At 44.6% G+C, this 17044-nt stretch overlaps 1 protein-coding gene across 1 annotated transcript in view; it reads left to right on the top strand.

The window, feature by feature from the left end:
• Positions 1-14174, top strand: part of Rab3ip (RAB3A interacting protein) — a 34065-nt gene extending 19891 nt beyond the window's left edge. Inside the window, exons 4-10 of the mRNA XM_051172778.1 lie at positions 955-1032; positions 1969-2172; positions 5373-5501; positions 6753-6865; positions 11215-11314; positions 11400-11469; positions 14030-14174. Of these exons, the coding sequence (XP_051028735.1) occupies positions 955-1032; positions 1969-2172; positions 5373-5501; positions 6753-6865; positions 11215-11314; positions 11400-11469; positions 14030-14112 (777 nt within the window). The 3' untranslated portion in view covers positions 14113-14174. The remainder of the gene's footprint in view (positions 1-954; positions 1033-1968; positions 2173-5372; positions 5502-6752; positions 6866-11214; positions 11315-11399; positions 11470-14029) is intronic.
• The last annotated feature ends 2870 nt before the right edge of the window (positions 14175-17044 follow it).

Genomic DNA, 17044 nt, shown 5'->3' with positions numbered 1-17044 from the left:
TTAGCCGGGTTATGAATGAGGTACTCTCGGTTACTAAGTTCATAATGGAATATAACTGTTAAAATTGAGCCTACAGGCCACACTTGATGTCCTATTTCTACCACCCTCTGCTTCTCCACTTGGCAGTGGCTTCCTGGGGTCATTTCCTGTACTGACAGGCAGTCTGTGGTCGGATCACCGTTAGCTGCGTCCATAGCACAATTGTTTATTATCATGACATGTGAAGTATCTATATCTCTTACCAAACTATAATTCAAATAAGGACACAGACTATAGATTTCTGTTTACTGCTGTATCACCGAGACTGTGTGTACCAGGTACATCTTCAAAGAGGTGTACAATCAATTCACACGGTTACATAAAGTTACAGATACTCAGAGTTAGCATGCATCAGCCAAATATAACCTTACTCCTTTTCATGAAAGAAAGAAGGAAAGAAAGAAAGAAAGAAAGAAAGAAAGAAAGAAAGAAAGAAAAAGAAAGAAATGGAATACTTCTGGTGACTAGGCTCTGCTTTCTCTCCCAGGCCTTGGTGTACAGTACAGCCGTCACCTGGATCATTTCGTGCATGTTTCCTCGTGAGGTGTTAACACTTTTAACGTGTCCCTTTTGTATAGTTTCTCTGTGACTAGCAATAGGTGTCACAGTGGAATTACAAACACCTCATTGCAAGGAAGTGGCTATGGCGTGCAGCGTCCTCCATTCCCCTCGCTGTCCACGGTCCTGACACAGTGTGGACTGCACTGACTGGCTCACCTGGGCTGCCGCAGTGGAGGGTGCCTGGGCCTCACTGCTAACGTCTTACCTGCTTAACACGAACTGCTTTCCCCATAGTGGCCCTTGAATTCTTAGTTTCCCGCAAAGCTCGGCAGCGTGCCTTTGCCTCAGTCATAGTGCTATGAAATGAACGCTAAAATGCTTTGCCTCCAAAACTTGAGATGTTGACTTTTCCAGGAAGCTCACAAGATGGTGAGAGAAGCGAATGTCAAGCAGGCCACCGCGGAAAAGCAGCTGAAGGAAGCGCAAGGGAAAGTAAGTGGGGCCGCTGGGACTGGAGGACCTCAGCCCTGGCTGCTCCCGAGGGTCCCAACAGCCCCTGGCTGCTCCCGAGGGTCCCAACAGCCCCTGGCTGCTCCCGAGGGTCCCAACAGCGCCTGGCTGCGCCCGAGGGTCCCAACAGCCCCTGGCTGCTCCCGAGGGTCCCAACAGCCCCTGGCTGCTCCCGAGGGTCCCAACAGCCCCTGGCTGCTCCTGAGGGTCCCAACAGCCCCTGGCTGCGCCCGAGGGTCCCAACAGCCCCTGGCTGCGCCCGAGGGTCCCAACAGCCCCTGGCTGCGCCCGAGGGTCCCAACAGCCCCTGGCTGCGCCTGAGGGTCCCAACAGCCCCTGGCTGCTCCCGAGGGTCCCAACAGCCCCTGGCTGCTCCAGTTGGGAGAAAGCAGAACTTACTTTACATTTGGAAGCTGAAGAAACCATGAGTAAGCAAGTAGATGTACATAGGGACCGTCCACACTGAGCACCGGCGTGTGTTACCTCACAGCCAGCTTATTTACAACCATGTAAATTGCATGAAAGGATGCTATAGTCACATTTAAGAGTTAATATTTGTTAATTTACTGAAAAAAAAAAAGACACCTAATCAGATTTTATTGTTTTAGGAGTGAACTTCAGCTAATCGTAAGCTGATATATTTTAATGTTTTGAAAATTCATATTAGTGCTAGATATTTTTGCTTATTTAAAATTTTTCTTTTGACATCACTGGCAGTTGAATCCAAGCCATATGTGAAAGCCCCAAAAAACTTGTATTACTTTCCTTTTATTACTCCACAGAAAATACAAATTAAACTTATATTCTGCCCTTGAAACTGTTTTTAAACTTATTTTCTGTCCTTGAAAGTGTTTTGACCAACTCGCTAACATTCTCTGCTGAGAGGTGTGCTTTATGTGGCGCTGATTTCTTTCCAAGATCGATGTGCTTCAAGCTGAGGTGGCCGCATTGAAGACACTCGTGCTGTCCAGCTCCCCAACTTCACCTACACAGGAGCCTCTGGCCACCGGAAAGGCGCCTTTTAAGAGGGGGCATGCCAGGAATAAAAGCACCAGCAGTGCCATGGGTGGGAGCCATCAGGACCTCAGTGTGATCCAGCCAATTGTAAAAGACTGCAAAGAGGTAACTAACGCCCAACGCTGCCCGCTGGCTCTGCTGGTTCTTGCTAATTGTCATCACTGAGATGTCAGTCGAGGCTTTTTTATTTTTTGCCAGCAAACTTTGTTAGTACAAAATAAACAGTATTAAGACAGGGGAGGCTTTATCTAGAGCTGGCTGTTTTCAGGGACTCTCCACTCCTGTTCTCCCCTGGCTGGCCTTGGAGGACCTGCTGGAGACCCGGTGAGTAAGTTCTGCATTTCAACTTTTCATTTTGGGAACACACTGGCATGTGTTGGGTAAAGCACAGAGGGTGGCCTTAGAGTCCTTACTCATTAGGACGTTCTGTGCAGGTTAAAAGATGGATGTAAGAAACATGAAAGTATGATTTTTGTAAAGAGTACTTACTGTCAGCCCTTTTTACTTGAAATCTGAGAGAAGCAAAATTTTACATTGATAAGTAAGTTCTAGAGTTGATTCAGATAATTAAGCAGGAAAACAAACAGAACCCAGAAATAATAGAAGCTTTACATTTTAGAAAACATAAAGATAACAGAATCTGTGTATTTTGTAATGTGTTATTAAACATTGTTGGTTTTGTCATCATATGTGATGAAAACTGTTCCTAAGGGGATAGAGGGTCCCTCACTGTTTTCTTAAAAGCTGGTTCATTGTGAAATCTAGGCTGATGCATGGTGAGGGCGCTAGTGGTGTTTATTCATTTTCTGTGTGTATAGAAGCCGGGAATTGCTACATTCAGTAGCCAAGGCGTTGGCTGTTATAGCCAAGGCGTTGGCTGTTACAACTGAGTCACGTTTGTTCAGCAATTAGTAAGAATTTTTTCTTATCCAAATCTGAGTGTAGCAAAATCTAAAATTCATATTTGTTTCTGCTTTAGCCACTGCTTTAATTCTGATCTAACTTTAAATAAGTGGTTTGTTTGTTTGTTTGTTTGTTTGTTTTTGTTTTGTTTTCTTTTTCTTTCGAGACAGGGTTTCTCTGTGTAATGTAGCCTTGGCTGTCCTAGACTCATTTTTGTAGACCAGACTGGCCTTGAAAATTCAGCAATCTGCCTGCCTCTGCTCTTGAGTGCTGGGATTAAAGGCGTGTGCCACCACCACCCGGGTAATTAAGTATACTTTTAAACACTTTTAGCTCTTACTGTGATTTTTCACTTAGTGAATTTAGTGCATTTCCTCCAGTTGCTTACATTAAAACTTTTTAGATGGTTTCTTGTCACTTAAAAAGTTTCTTTTGTTTTTGAAATGCGTACAAATAGGCAACATGTTATTACTTTTGTTTTCTATCTCCACTTTATATCCTGATGTTTTGTGAAAATGTTAGGATGTTTTATCACACAAAAAAATGAAGAACATTGGGCTGCAGTGTGCCCTAGGACAGTGTATTGCACACTGAAGTGAAATAGAAAGTGTGTTTCTCTAGAAAACATGGTGGTGCTCCCAGTTACAGAAGTGGTGTCTGAAAGCTCTTAACTCTCATGCATGCAGACATGCGTACAGTGCAGGGCTTTGGGGCCTCAGCCCTTAGGCTTGAATTTGGACTTGGCTGTGTGTCTTAGGATCATCATTGCTGAGATCAAACTCCATTACCAAAGCAAGTTGGGGAAGAAAGGGTTTGTTTTGCTTATGTTTCCACATTGCTGCTCATCATCAAAGGAAGTCAGGACAGAAACTGAAGCAGGGCAGGATCCTGGAGGCAGGAGCTGGTGCAGAGGCCATGCCGGGTGCTGCGCACTGCCTTGCTCAACCCGCTTGAACCCAGGACCACCAACCCAGGCATGGCACCACCCACAGTGGGCTGGGCTCTCCTCCATCAGTCATTAGTTGGGAAAATGCCGTACAGGCTTGCTTGCCTACATCCACATCCTGTGAGGCATGTTCTCAACTGAGGTTTCCTCCTCATGTGCCTCTAGCTGTGTCAAGCTGACAAAACCAACCAGCTGGCACACTGCGTCACTTCAGGAAGCTGTTTTCTCTAAGTCCTGACTTTATCTATAAACTGGGGTTTATATCTGCCTGGCACAACTCAGAGGAACCATAGTTCCTGAAAGAGATTTTAAGAAATGGTTTAAGTCACTGCCTTTAAGCTAAGATAGTCCTTTTATCATTCATGTTTCTGTTTTGGGGCTTGCCTCCACTTTCTTGATTAACTTCACAAGCAAATTTGAAAATATTCAATAATATTTACCTCTTAATATATTTCATCCTCTTGCCTTTAGCTTTGACTCAAGAAATTTATGAATTGGAATGAAACATCTGCACATTGAGATTGCCATTACTCACTAAAGGCTGTAGGGAGAGTGTGGGTGTCCCTGGCCTTTTGCTTCCTTGATGGGCACTGCAGCCCTGGCTACATTATCCTAGGGCAGCCACAGCTCACAGAGTGCGTCCAGCACCTGTGAGCGTCGCTCAGAACTCTCTAAGGACAAGGGCGCTGCTCTATGCTGGCGGCTGGTGGCCTGTGCTGCCTTGTGTGTTGCAGGTGGCCTCGAGTGGGCTAGGCAGGCTGAGGGGATCTGAAGAGCAGAAGGCTGCGGTCAGACTCAGTAAAGGAGAAAGAGGAGAGTGAGTGCCAGTGGCGGGTCACACCTGCTGATTCAGGCTGTAGTTAAGGCAGGCAGTGCAGTGGCTGTGCTTGCTGCTCCTTTGTCCTGTGGCTTACACTAGTGGGTCCTAGCCAGCCTTTTAGGACTTTAGTCAAGAGCAGTCGCTCTCATTTTTCACCCCACACTAGGTTTCACCATTTAGACTCAATGTATTCACTTTATTTAATTACCGTGGCCCAGATTGATACTTTTCAGAAAGGACTGGTGAGTAGCACTTTCTCTGCAGAACAGTCTTTGTCTTCGGAGAGCCCCAGTACTGCTGGGCATAGCAGTCAGGCAGGGGCCTCGTGAGTGGGGGTGTCCGCTAACACAGGGAACCCCAGGAAAGTTGGGCACGCAGTGAGGAGCACCTGCAGTGTTGGGTGCTCGTGAGGTAAAGAGCACAGCAGTGTCTTGCACACCACAGGGAACACACCCAAAGGGCTCAGTCAGCCATCTCTTAAAGACAAATTGCTGTCATGTATTACGGGCCAGCTGAGTTTTTATTATTTTATGTAAAGAACATTTTCTTTTAATGTTTAAATTAGGGTTTGGTTTTGTCAAGCAGCTTTATGTTTGTTCTTTTAAAAGTTGTTTTGTGTTTGCTTTGGTTTGTTAGGCCGATTTATCTCTGTATAATGAATTCAGATCTTGGAAGGATGAGCCTACAATGGACAGGACGTGTCCTTTCCTTGACAAGATCTACCAGGAGGACATCTTCCCATGCTTAACATTCGCAAAGAGTGAGGTAATTTTTTTTTTTTTTCATTTTAATAGCAATGCATTAGAATCTTTTGTATTTTCTACTATCATGTTTTATATTCCAATGTCTTCTTTGTAGGAAATTACTGTAAAACGTCATATTTAGCATTTTCTCCATTTCTTGTTAGGGCCATGGTTACCGTCATTGTGAACATCGCCCCACATTGTATGTGTGACATGTAGACATGTGGGGAGGAGGGCTTGCTGCTCGATCCACACACCAGGTTCAGTTTTCAGTTCTGTGTCCACTGGCAAAGGTGCTGCCGGGCTCATCACTGCACAATACATATGTGTGCGGAACTGGGCTGTAGCATGGAGTGAACTGCTTGACTCACCTGTGCAAGGCCCTGAATTTGATCCCTACCACTGCCAAAGTACAGACCCTAAAACAGAACACAAAACATAGCCATAAAAAAGCAGGAAAGATGCCAGCTTGGCCTGTCAGAGCTGTTAGAAAAATGAAGTAGTCAGATGAAAAAACATTGAAAAGGATCAGATATTGTGTAAGTCGTATACAAGTGTAAAGTTGTAATTTCAGTTTGATCTTATGTGTGAGAAGTTTGTCTCCAAGGAGCCTGCCAGCTAGTGGTTAAGGAATTCAGTCCTCAGAATCTTGCGTGAGTCTTTAAAGGACTGAGCTGTAGCGTCCTTGTCAGGAGAACTGTGGATGAGGAACGTGGCACTGGCCTGCGTGTGGCCTGTGCGTGGCGGTGTGGCCTGTGTGTGGCGGGCCATTCCTTAGCAGTGCTGATCTCACCAGACTGAACTCTGACCGTGCTGGCCACCTGTCAGAGGAGACCTCCTGTTTGATTCAAGGGGGAAATGTTAATTCTTTTTGTAGATTTTTGTGCCTGTAGATACAAGTAGCTGAAATTAGTATATATTGCTATTGTGAATGACCAATATTTATTGCATAAATTTAGCAGGACAAAGAATTAAGATATTAATTTTGAAGTGGCTTTTATACTGTGTGTGTAATCTTGTGTAAGGAATGGACAGAGCTTGGATTAAAACCTTTATCCTTTGCCAGTTAATACAAATATTTCTTCCACTGTGACTAAGTTGCCTGACACAACTGTTTGAATTATAAAAGAAGTTAAATCGAAAATGTGACTTGTGTGTTTTCTTCCTTTGCAGTGGTTAAAGCCAAGTTAGTGAGCCTGAAGGAAGACTAGCATATAAAACTAACACGTTTCATTTTCATCTTTTTCTGCTGGGACTTAATTCTTGTTTTAAGTTGGCTTCGGCTGTTCTGGAGGCCGTGGAGAACAATACTCTAAGCATCGAGCCAGTGGGACTGCAGCCCATCCGATTTGTGAAAGCTTCCGCCGTAGAATGTGGAGGGCCAAAGTAGGTTTCACACCGTGCCTTGTGGGAAAGAGTGAGTTCTCAAGAAGTCTGTGTTGTAGTGTTGCGTTTATTCATTTATGTGTTTTAAATGTGATCACATGACTCCTCATTTTTTTTTCCCTTAGTGTCAGTGGCCCAAAGACAAATCCCCAAATGGTATCAATGTTTAAGTTTGCATTTAAAAGTTAAACTTATTTCCCCAGACGAAGCTGTGGTCTATTAAGTAAAGAAAGGTGTGTGGCTTATTAAGAGAAAATTGTACATTCTTAGATTTCAGTGTGGCTGAGGAGAGAGAAATACCCAAGGAAGGCCATTGGTACTGACCCTAGTCAAGTGGGTGTGGGCTGCTCAGGAGAGAGTCCTTGAGATCTCTTAACTACAGAATACACATGCATGCTGGGATACAGGCAGACTATGGACTGCACACAGCTCTGACCCATGGGTGGGTTATAAAGTCAGTCTAATGAATTGAATTGTAGGCCGAACTTTTGTTTTGCCAGAGAGAAAGAGCGACAGAATGAATATGACGAGTTTACCTGTGGACATTTGGGTATCTGTGTAAACACTTTAGTCTGAGGAGTACCATCAAAGCTAGTGTGGGAAAATGCTCATCTAGAACTGGTCTCAGCAAGTGGGAAAAGAGGATCTAGAGAGATGGCTTGGTGGTTAACAGCACTTGATGCTCTTGAGAGAACCCGAGTTCAATTCTTGGCTCCCAACGTCAGACAACTCACAAGCACCTGTAACTCAGATTTGCTCTTTCTGGCCCTCGCCGACTCTTGCCCTTACAGGAACACACCCCTACAGAGACCAGGTACATACACATAATTTTAAAAAAGAAAAAAATAAAAAATTGATCCTCACCTTACATATTATTTCTATAAAAGATTCTGAAATTGGCAAATAGTTCTGTCTCTGACATGTGACAGGAGTTTGGAAATTATAAGTTGTCGAAGGGAGGACAACCCTGTTTCAGAGCAGGGCAGGGACTTCCTTTCTCATACTGTGAGGAGAAAGCGTGAAACCTCTGAGACAGTCTGCCCCAAACCAGCATGGAGCTGTGCCTTTACCTTCTGTTCTAAAGAAACAACAGGAGAGCCATCCAGGGAGCAGGTGAGTGTGAAGACAGGAAAGCCCAAGAGAGCTCAGAGCAGACAGCCGCTGCCTCTGTCAGGGCTGGGCTGTGTCTGCGCTCGGCTCTGTTAGAAGTTGTGACACTGTTTCTGTTGATGCACACATTCTCAGGATTGTAGAGCGTTGCTGTTGGCATAACTGTGTGGGTAGTATAGCGGCTCACGTGTTTGTTTTGTGAATGGCACATCCACCCAGCGCTGTAGTCTGTTACACTACTGCTGTGACACCCTAGCACAGCAGCCTGGACTTTGGGGACACTTGTAGTATTACATTCCACAAACACCAGAGTGTTTTCCTTTTGGCCTTGCAGCTCCTCACATGGGAAGTCAGACGCAATGTTGGCAATGTCTGCACTTTGAGGGTCTGACCTGATGTTAGATATGGCACGTGGCAGTTTCTAGATAGGATCTGTCTATGCTTGCATTATGTCACACACACTGTACACATGAAAGTTTACTCCAAAGGATGACAGACAGCAATGTGGACTTGAGGGATTTTAGAGTTACATAGGTTAGATTTAGAGAGCAGGTTACATAGTGCTTATGTGTGTGAGGTCAGAGGGAATGGCGATTGTGGTGGAAAGAGTGTGTAAAATGGAAGGTCTTTTTCTTTTCTTTACATTTGATTTTCTTTTAGCAGAATGTCACAGCATGCATGTGGAAATCAGAGTGTAACTTGTAGGAGCTGACTTCTCTCCTGCTCTGTGGGTTTAGGGCATTGAACCCAGGCTGTCACAGTCTGCAGTGAGCCATCTTGCTGGCTCACATACTGCATTTTAAACAAAGTGTAAGGTGAAGTCCTAGCAGGGCTCTTGGGGATTAGGTTTCAAAAATGGTGGTTAAACAAATGACAAGTGCTGTGAGAATTTTGAGAAGGTCAAGGTCATTCTAGCTGTGATGAGGGATGATGTTGGAGGTGGGATTTGTTCCAGCTGTGATGAGGGATGACATTGGAGGTGGGATTTGTTCCAGCTGTGGTGAGGGATGTCGTTGGAGGTGGGATTTGTTCCAGCTGTGGTGAGGGGATGACGTTGGAAGTGGGATTTGTTCCAGCTGTGGTGAGGGATGACGTTGGGGGTGGGATTTGTTCCAGCTGTGGTGAGGGATGACGTTGGAGGTGGGATTTGTTCTAGCTGTGATGAGGGATGATGTTGGAGGTGGGATTTGTTCCAGCTGTGATGAGGGATGACATTGGAGGTGGGATTTGTTCCAGCTGTGATGAGGGATGATGTTGGAGGTGGGATTTGTTCCAGCTGTGGTGAGGGATGTCATTGGGGGTGGGATTTGTTCCAGCTGTGGTCAGGGATGACGTTGGAGGTGGGATTTGTTCCAGGGTTTGGGATGGGGGTGGAATCGGATAAATTAGAACAGGAAAGCAGTGTGCTCAGAGAAGAGGAGGAGAGGGAGGAGAAGAGGCAGGCACAACCTTAGAGGCTTGAAGAGCAGTTGGAATTATCTTGGAAATTAGTAAAAAAAAGGTTCTGGCTTGTGAAAGCAGCTATGGGCCTGGATTTTTCTGCGACTGTCCCTACGGGACAAGGCCAGTGAGGGCCTGGAATTCGGAGAGCAGAGCTAGGAAGAGACGCCGCGAAGTAGCATGTTCTAAGACAGCATTAGAGGGGAGGCCAGCTGTGGCCAGGTTAGCACTTAGAAATGACTGCTTAGGGTTATTTCTAAAGCAGTTGAAGAAAAGCTCTTACTGGGGGGAAGGGTGAAGAAACACAGAGGACACACACACACACACACACACACACACACACCCACACACCCACACACCCACACACCCACACACACACACACACACACACCCACACCACCCCACACACCCCACACACCCCACACACCCACACACACACACACACACCCCTTCCACAAACACCCCTTCCACAAACACCCCTTCCACAAACACCCCTTCCACAAACCAGAGAGGAAATTAAGGCAAAGCTTAATCCTCGCTTTGAAGGCGACTTTTTTTTTTTTTTAATCTAAAACTTAACACCTGAGACCATTTTAGCAAAATCCTTTCAAAATGAGACAAGATAGTGAAAGAAAAAAGAAGAGCTGGTAACTTTGTTTTTAGTTCAAGGGAGCCTTTTTCTTCTAATAAACTTACTTTTTGCAAGTTACAAGGACTTCTAACACTTGAACCTTAAATTTACTGACTTCTGATCCTTCCCAAACTAGTAGTTAATATTTTGAAAATATTGCCACAGATCATTAAAGCACTTTGTGTGTGTGTGTGTGTGTGTAAACAGTAAGGCAAATTTTCTTTGAAAAGAATTAGTAGTTTTTCAAAGAGATTTGCAGGCAACCTCTAAAATTATCTTGTGCCAAATAACACATTCTACACTTGATTTCTTAAAGTGGAGGAACTTGTGTCATGTTCTTGTAGGTAAAACTGAAATCTAATGTGGTTCATATGCTGTGTTTCCCTTGTTGTGTCATCTGTAACGTCATGTCAGATGTCATGGCCCCTTCGGTCCACTGAGTGCTGTGGTAATTTTGCATAGTGCTGTGCTAATTTTGCATTAACAAAGACTGGTAGTTGTGTGTGTCCAAGTTCCCAGCTGAGTAGGCTGACAACTGGGCTGTAAACAAACTGGCTTTGAGTCATGGGGCAGCATGGTGACAGGTGGCTCATCCGTTACTGAATGGCTACCTTATGCCAGGCTTTAAAGATCAGTAAGACACAGTATCCACCTCCAGAAATGTATAGCCTAGTCCAGACAGCACGCCATGGGACGGCCTCTTCACACAAGTGTTTCAGTTTTGTGTTTAAGGGCAGCGTATTTCTTTATGCTTCCTACATCCCACACTAGTGCAGTGAAATCTACCAGACACACACACTCCATCCGGCAGGTGCTACCCTGCACACCATTAGCTGCAGGTTTTAAGCTTGAATAATCTTGATTAGCTTCTTCTCAGTGAGGAAGCTGAAATTACGTGTGAAGTGGAGTGCTGAGCTGTGGCTGGTTGTTGTCAGCAAGCCCTAGCAGCTGCTTCCCGAGGGGCTCAGTCACAGTCCTCAGCATATACTGGGACTTACGTCTGCAGGGAGGGGCTTTGCCTTGTCATATGGTGGTCCGGCCTGCAGAACAGGCCTGACACATGTTAGGGTCTCAGACATTTTCTATTTTAATGAAGAGACAACTTGTAAAGAAAGTAAAGACAAATGCTTCTAATTATAAAACAAAACTGAAATCTGTTATCTTACAGGAAATGTGCTCTCACTGGCCAGAGTAAGTCCTGTAAGCACAGAATTAAACTAGGGGACTCAAGCAACTATTACTATATTTCTCCTTTTTGCAGATACAGGGTAAGTGGCATGACCATGACATTTAATGATACAAGTATCATTTGCTATAAAACTGACTATTTATGACACCTCTTTTTTTTCCTAGATCACTTCTGTATGTAACTTTTTTACATATATTCGATATATTCAGCAGGGACTTGTGAAACAACAGGATGGTGAGTGTCCTTAATTCTTGTAATCATTTATATTAAAGTTTAGCCAATCAGAACAAGTATTATGCAGGAATAAGCTGCTGTTCCTGCAGTGCCGTTAAATTCTTTGTATAGTTCTAACAAAATGCGTGGTTAACTTAGAAGAAAGACTCTCCCTTCCAAAAATGATGTTTTTATGTCCTTCATTTTACTCTTGAGTTTTGAGCAGAATCAGTTTTACCTTTCAAGGGCTATATGATAAATCACACTGTCAGTGTGAGCAGTGTCCGAAGCTTATTGCATTTACCCTTTGAAAGAGTAAAGTGACAGCTACTTGGGAGGTTTAAACAGGAGCAAACATAACAGATTCAAGGCAAACGAGAGCTGTAGAATGAGTTCAAGGCCAGCCTTAGCGATTAATGTCACCCTGTCTCAAAAATAAATAAAGTTTAAAGAGAAAAGTGTTGGGATGGGTAGAGCTAAGTGTTAGATTGCTTCAGCAGCACTCAGGAGGTCCTGGGGGCCAGGGTGTCTGTGTGTATGGAAATACGGAAGCTCTAAGTAGTCAGATGTATTTTAGTTGGTGGGGAGAGTGTAAAGGCGCCAACCTGAAGCTCCCCATGTTTTAATGTACAACTGAAGAGACGTGATCACCACATGCTGGTCAGCACAGGTCCACTAACTTGCAGTTGTGTTGACATTTCAGTATCATCTTCTAGGAGTGCGGATGGCCTTACATCCAGCGTAAGACTGATGCGTCATGACAGTTTCAGAGCTGACACAGCAGATGCTAGGTCGGGGCAGCCTGCCAGTATTTGTATTTGACACTGTAGGAAGTTTCTCCCAAGTAAATTTTTACAGATGTTGAAAATGTCTCTGTAGTGCAAGGCTAGTAGGAGCTGACCCTTCCCAGCCACAGACACCACAGAAAAGTCTGTGGGCGGCTCAGCTTGGCAGAGGGCTCAGCTCAGCCTGCGCGGCTGCGGCCTGCTGAGCCATGCCATATGCTTAGAGTTGTGTATCATCAGCTTTAATATGGCATAAAACCTATCTCTAATGCTGGAGCTTAAAGGCTAGGAAACAGAAGTTCTGTAAGTGTAGCGAGTTTTGTAATTTTAATAAAAACATCTTTGAATACCTGTGTATGGATAATATGACGCAGAACCATTTCCTTGTTACAGGAAAAGACTAATAGGAAGTCTGGAAACAATTCACCTCATGAAAATAGGAATAAAATGTCTCATGTGTTTTGAAGATGACAAGTGTGACCTCCCACTGGCTTCTGTCACTTTTGCACTTCATGTATCTAGTGCACAGCTTGTACCATGTGGGGCCCTGGTACAAAGCTAAGATTTTATTTTTAAAACAAGCCCATTATCTGAGCCTTGTATTAAACAAAGGATTTCAATTAACGTCAGTTAAATCCAAGGTAGTTTCTCAGCCTTTGTTCTATAGCTCAGGCACCTTAGCCCCCAAACCTCAAGTGCTTCAAGATAGGAAACTTCTAGCATGGCTGTAATGCCACAAGCACAGACAGACAGTGCCGTGCCTGCCCTCATAGTCAGAGTGCAAGTACAATAAAAATGTGACTTTCAGGCTCTGGATATAAGATCTACATGACACTTCCCTTTCTGAGAGAGTATCTCACTATATAGCCCCGGCTGGCCGCAAACTCACAGAGACCTACCTGCCTCTGCCTCCCAAGTGCTGGGATTAAAGGCTTATACCACAACACTGGGCTCTGTATGAAGCTTTTTAACTTTGGATTTGAAGTGGGGTTCTTTCCCCAGGGTTATTTCACTGTATCTGTGTAAAAAAAAAATTTTTTTTTTAAATTAAAATCTGGATTCTTCTTAGAAGCATTTCAGATAGAAGACTTTCTTGTATTGACATTCTGAGCTTGCATACTTTTTATTTGTGTGTGTGTGTGTGTGAGAGAGAGAAGAGAGAGAGAGAGAGAGAGAGAGAGAGAGAGAGAGAGAGAGAGAGAGAGGGGGGGGTTTCTGTTGAGTGTGTTACAGATATTTTACAGCACTTCTGGCCTCATTTAGATGCCTGTACACCTCAAGCTACAACAGTGGAAAAGGTATGCCTCAGTGTGTGCTGGCCGCAGATCTTACTGCGTGAAGCAGAGCACCTCTATTCCGTGTCAACTGGACACATAACGGAAGTGTGGACAGTGGACGTGGGTGGTAGAGCCTCAGTATTTGTTCTTAGCCCTAATTTGACCATACAAAGAACATTACTGAATCTGTGTTCTGGGAGAATGAAACAACCAAGAAAAACAGGAGTACACACACTGTGCATAATAACCTTCAAATAATGGAGCAGTATAAGCTCATGGAGGAAACAGAATTAGCATTTACTCCAGACACTGGAATGTCTACTTTTATCCTCGGTTATCATGACAAAATGAGTGGCTGTTGCCTAGTGATGGGAAGAGATGGGGAGAAGTTTGTGAGACCTGGGTAGGATTTGGCATCAGGGGTGTCATTAGGAAACGCCTGGTTTGCACTTCAGCTAATCTTAAATTTTCAGTGAATCTTGAGCAGTATGATTTACATGTCTCTTTTCTGTTTTGTAGTTGATCAGATGTTTTGGGAGGTCATGCAGTTGAGAAAGGAGATGTCGTTGGCAAAGCTGGGCTATTTCAAAGAGGAACTCTGAGCCATGTGGGGTGTGCGTGCTCCTGCCTGGCCGGCTAAACACTTTTATGATTACGCAATATTTATTTCCAAGGAGAGGGCCCAGCTGGCCCTCCTGCACATCACACTAAGACGTGCTGTGGTTTCTTTTAAACTGACTGAGCTGTGCTTGCCTCTCTCCCTTGATGGAGCACACTACGAAGGATTGCAGGTGTTTTCGTGATGGTAATCCAACTCTGCAAATCAAAACCACCAAATAAATACCAGACTGAACGCGTGTGTCTTTCTTAGCTCTGACTTGGCACATAGAGTTGCAGACGGCAATAGTTGTCTGTATATTGTATCCTGTGAGGAGCTGAGTGCACAGGCCTCATCTGCGGCTGTGTGTGCTGACGGTCAGACAAAAGGTTTTATTTGTAAAAAGGGCTTTTGCTATGAGTCTGGAAGTTACTTTTATTCTGACTGCTGTGACGTGGTACCTCCCTTTATCATAATGAATTGTTAAGTGTAATATAGAAGATGAGTGAGCTTACCCAGAGGCAGTGGCTTTGAGCATCCTGATGTAGGGCTTCTTGCCAGCATTGGGCACTGTAATGGAACGAAGGAGTATTAAGATAAACAAACAGGATCACGGTGTAAAAGAATGCCTTCTGCCAGCTCTGAGCTATTGGGCAACTGCTTGATTCCTTGAGTTTGAACTAAAGCTGCCACAAAGAAAGTACCAACATCACTTGTACAAGTAGAAGAGGTTCATAAAGGAGACATAAGTATAGGAAAGCAAAGCAGAGGGGAAGAACCCACTTCCCTGACTGCACTGAGAACACTACTGGTCATGTTTATGGAGAATAGCCTTGGGCTGTCAGATATTTGCTACTTAAATATGCACAATTCTGAAACAAAACAACCTTGCTTTATTGTCTGTGTGTGAATGCTTGCCTGTGTGTATGTATGTGCATCACACTCATGCCTGGTGCACACAGATCTGTGTGTAACACACTCATGCCTTGGGGGGGAAAGAGAGAGAGTGAGAGAGAGAGTGTGCTAATGCATCACATTCATGCCTGGTGCATAGAGAGAGGCCTATGTACATCACACTCACGCCTACTGCACACCGAGATCTGTGTGCATCACACTCGTGCCCGATGCACACAGGAGAAGAGAGAGAGAGTTGCAGACAGCTGTGAGCTGCCAGGTGGGCACTAAGACCTGAAGTTGGGTTCTCTGAGCTGCAAGCCATCTCTCCAGACTGTACTTCTTGCTTTAAAAATAAATATGTTATGATTTCCCGGTCAGTAAACCTTCACATCTCAAAAATAATTTTTAAAATATTTTATGTGTTTGTTTGAGGATGTGCCTGTGCACGTGTGGAGGTCAGATGACAACTTCTGGGAGTCTGTTCTCTCCTTCCCTTTGTGGGTTTTGTGACCAAAGAAACTCAGGACATCAAGCTTGGTGGCAACACCTTTGCGTGGCGAGCCACCTCTCTGGTGCAGTTCTCCACACCTAAATCACTGTACATTAATTGTAATTAAACATAATTTGTCTCTAGAGATTGGATTGTTTCCAGTTCTTTACATAGTAGTGTGGAGAGTATACTTCTGTGGACATTTGGGTTTCCTGTGTGTACATGCCTAGTGTACCTTAGTGTTCTCATGGCCGGACTGAGTACCTATTAGAAATCTGGACCATATAGCCTACTTGCAGAATCAGACTGAACATGCCCATCCGACCAGCCCCCACAAAAGACACCTTTTGTAGATAGTACATAAAAAGAGCAAATCCAGGAGATGTTAAAACTGAGAGGTTGGGCTTCATGTTTAGCTGCATACAGTTACATATTAGAGTGCCTGCTTACACAGCACAGAGCCCTGGCCTTGATCCCCTGCACTACAGAACACATCCAAACAAGTCAGATGCTTGAGGAGACTTTGTCAGTAGAGTGACTGAGGAGTGGAGCTACAGGAAGATGAGGAACAGCAAGACTCAGCATCCGGAACCAGCACTTCAGCGTCAGCAGTGTGGTGGGGGCAGACCCGGCAGCGTGGAGTGTCCTTAGATGTCTCACTGTGCTCAAGGGAACATAGCGACATCAACAAGAACAGCAATGAAAATGACCAAGCGGAGGCACAGTGTAACACGGAAATAAAGATGCTGCGAGATAATGAGTGCAGCAGCTCTGCGAAAAGTCAAATTGCATGCAAATGTATAATGTGCATTCACAGAGCAAAGGGCAAAGGCTGATAGAAGGGTGGGGCGGGGATGAAGAAAATGATAGTGTTTATACAAAATGTATTTGTGTGAAAATATATATATATAAAAAAAAGAAAATACTTATATGACTAGTAGCCCAAGTAAATATTAAAATTAAAAGTACTAGCCCCTGGTAACTGCTCCTGCACCCAGTCTCCACTGCAGCATGACTGATCTGAGATAGGCAGCCTGGGCCACAGTGACAGGTGACACGTCACAATGATGAACAGCTCTAGTCCTCTCACCAGCTGCCAGCTGTGTTGAGGCTCATAAGGGACGTACCAAGAGGGCTTCCAGCATCCCGTTACCTGGTACTGAGTACGTTGATTCAATCCTCCAAAAGACTAGTCTTCCAAAAGTATAATCAGGCCTTCCTCTCTCCAACCCCCACCCCCATTCCCCTGTGTGCTTCACTTGGCAAGGCCCTAAGAAACTGACGAGCTGCTGCTATAACCTTGGCAGGCACCTGTGCTCCCCAGGCAGGGAGTAAGGCATCCCTGCAGCTGGAAGCTGCCTTGTTTACTTGTCACATGTGTTAATCAGGAAATCCACCCTGCTTCGCAGTAACTTCCATCTCAAGGATGAGCAAACAAGGAAACTGTCCCTAGTAGTATCAACTTTACATTCAGTGAAATATGAAGAGGAGGAGTGCCTCGCAGTGGAATGTTCTCCAGGAAATCTAGAAGGTACTGACATTGCAGACA

This window comes from Acomys russatus, chromosome 31, assembly GCF_903995435.1.
Source record: "Acomys russatus chromosome 31, mAcoRus1.1, whole genome shotgun sequence".
Lineage (NCBI taxonomy): Eukaryota > Metazoa > Chordata > Mammalia > Rodentia > Muridae > Acomys > Acomys russatus.
Note: the sequence above shows the minus strand (reverse complement) of the source record. Positions and strands in the feature narration are given on the sequence as shown.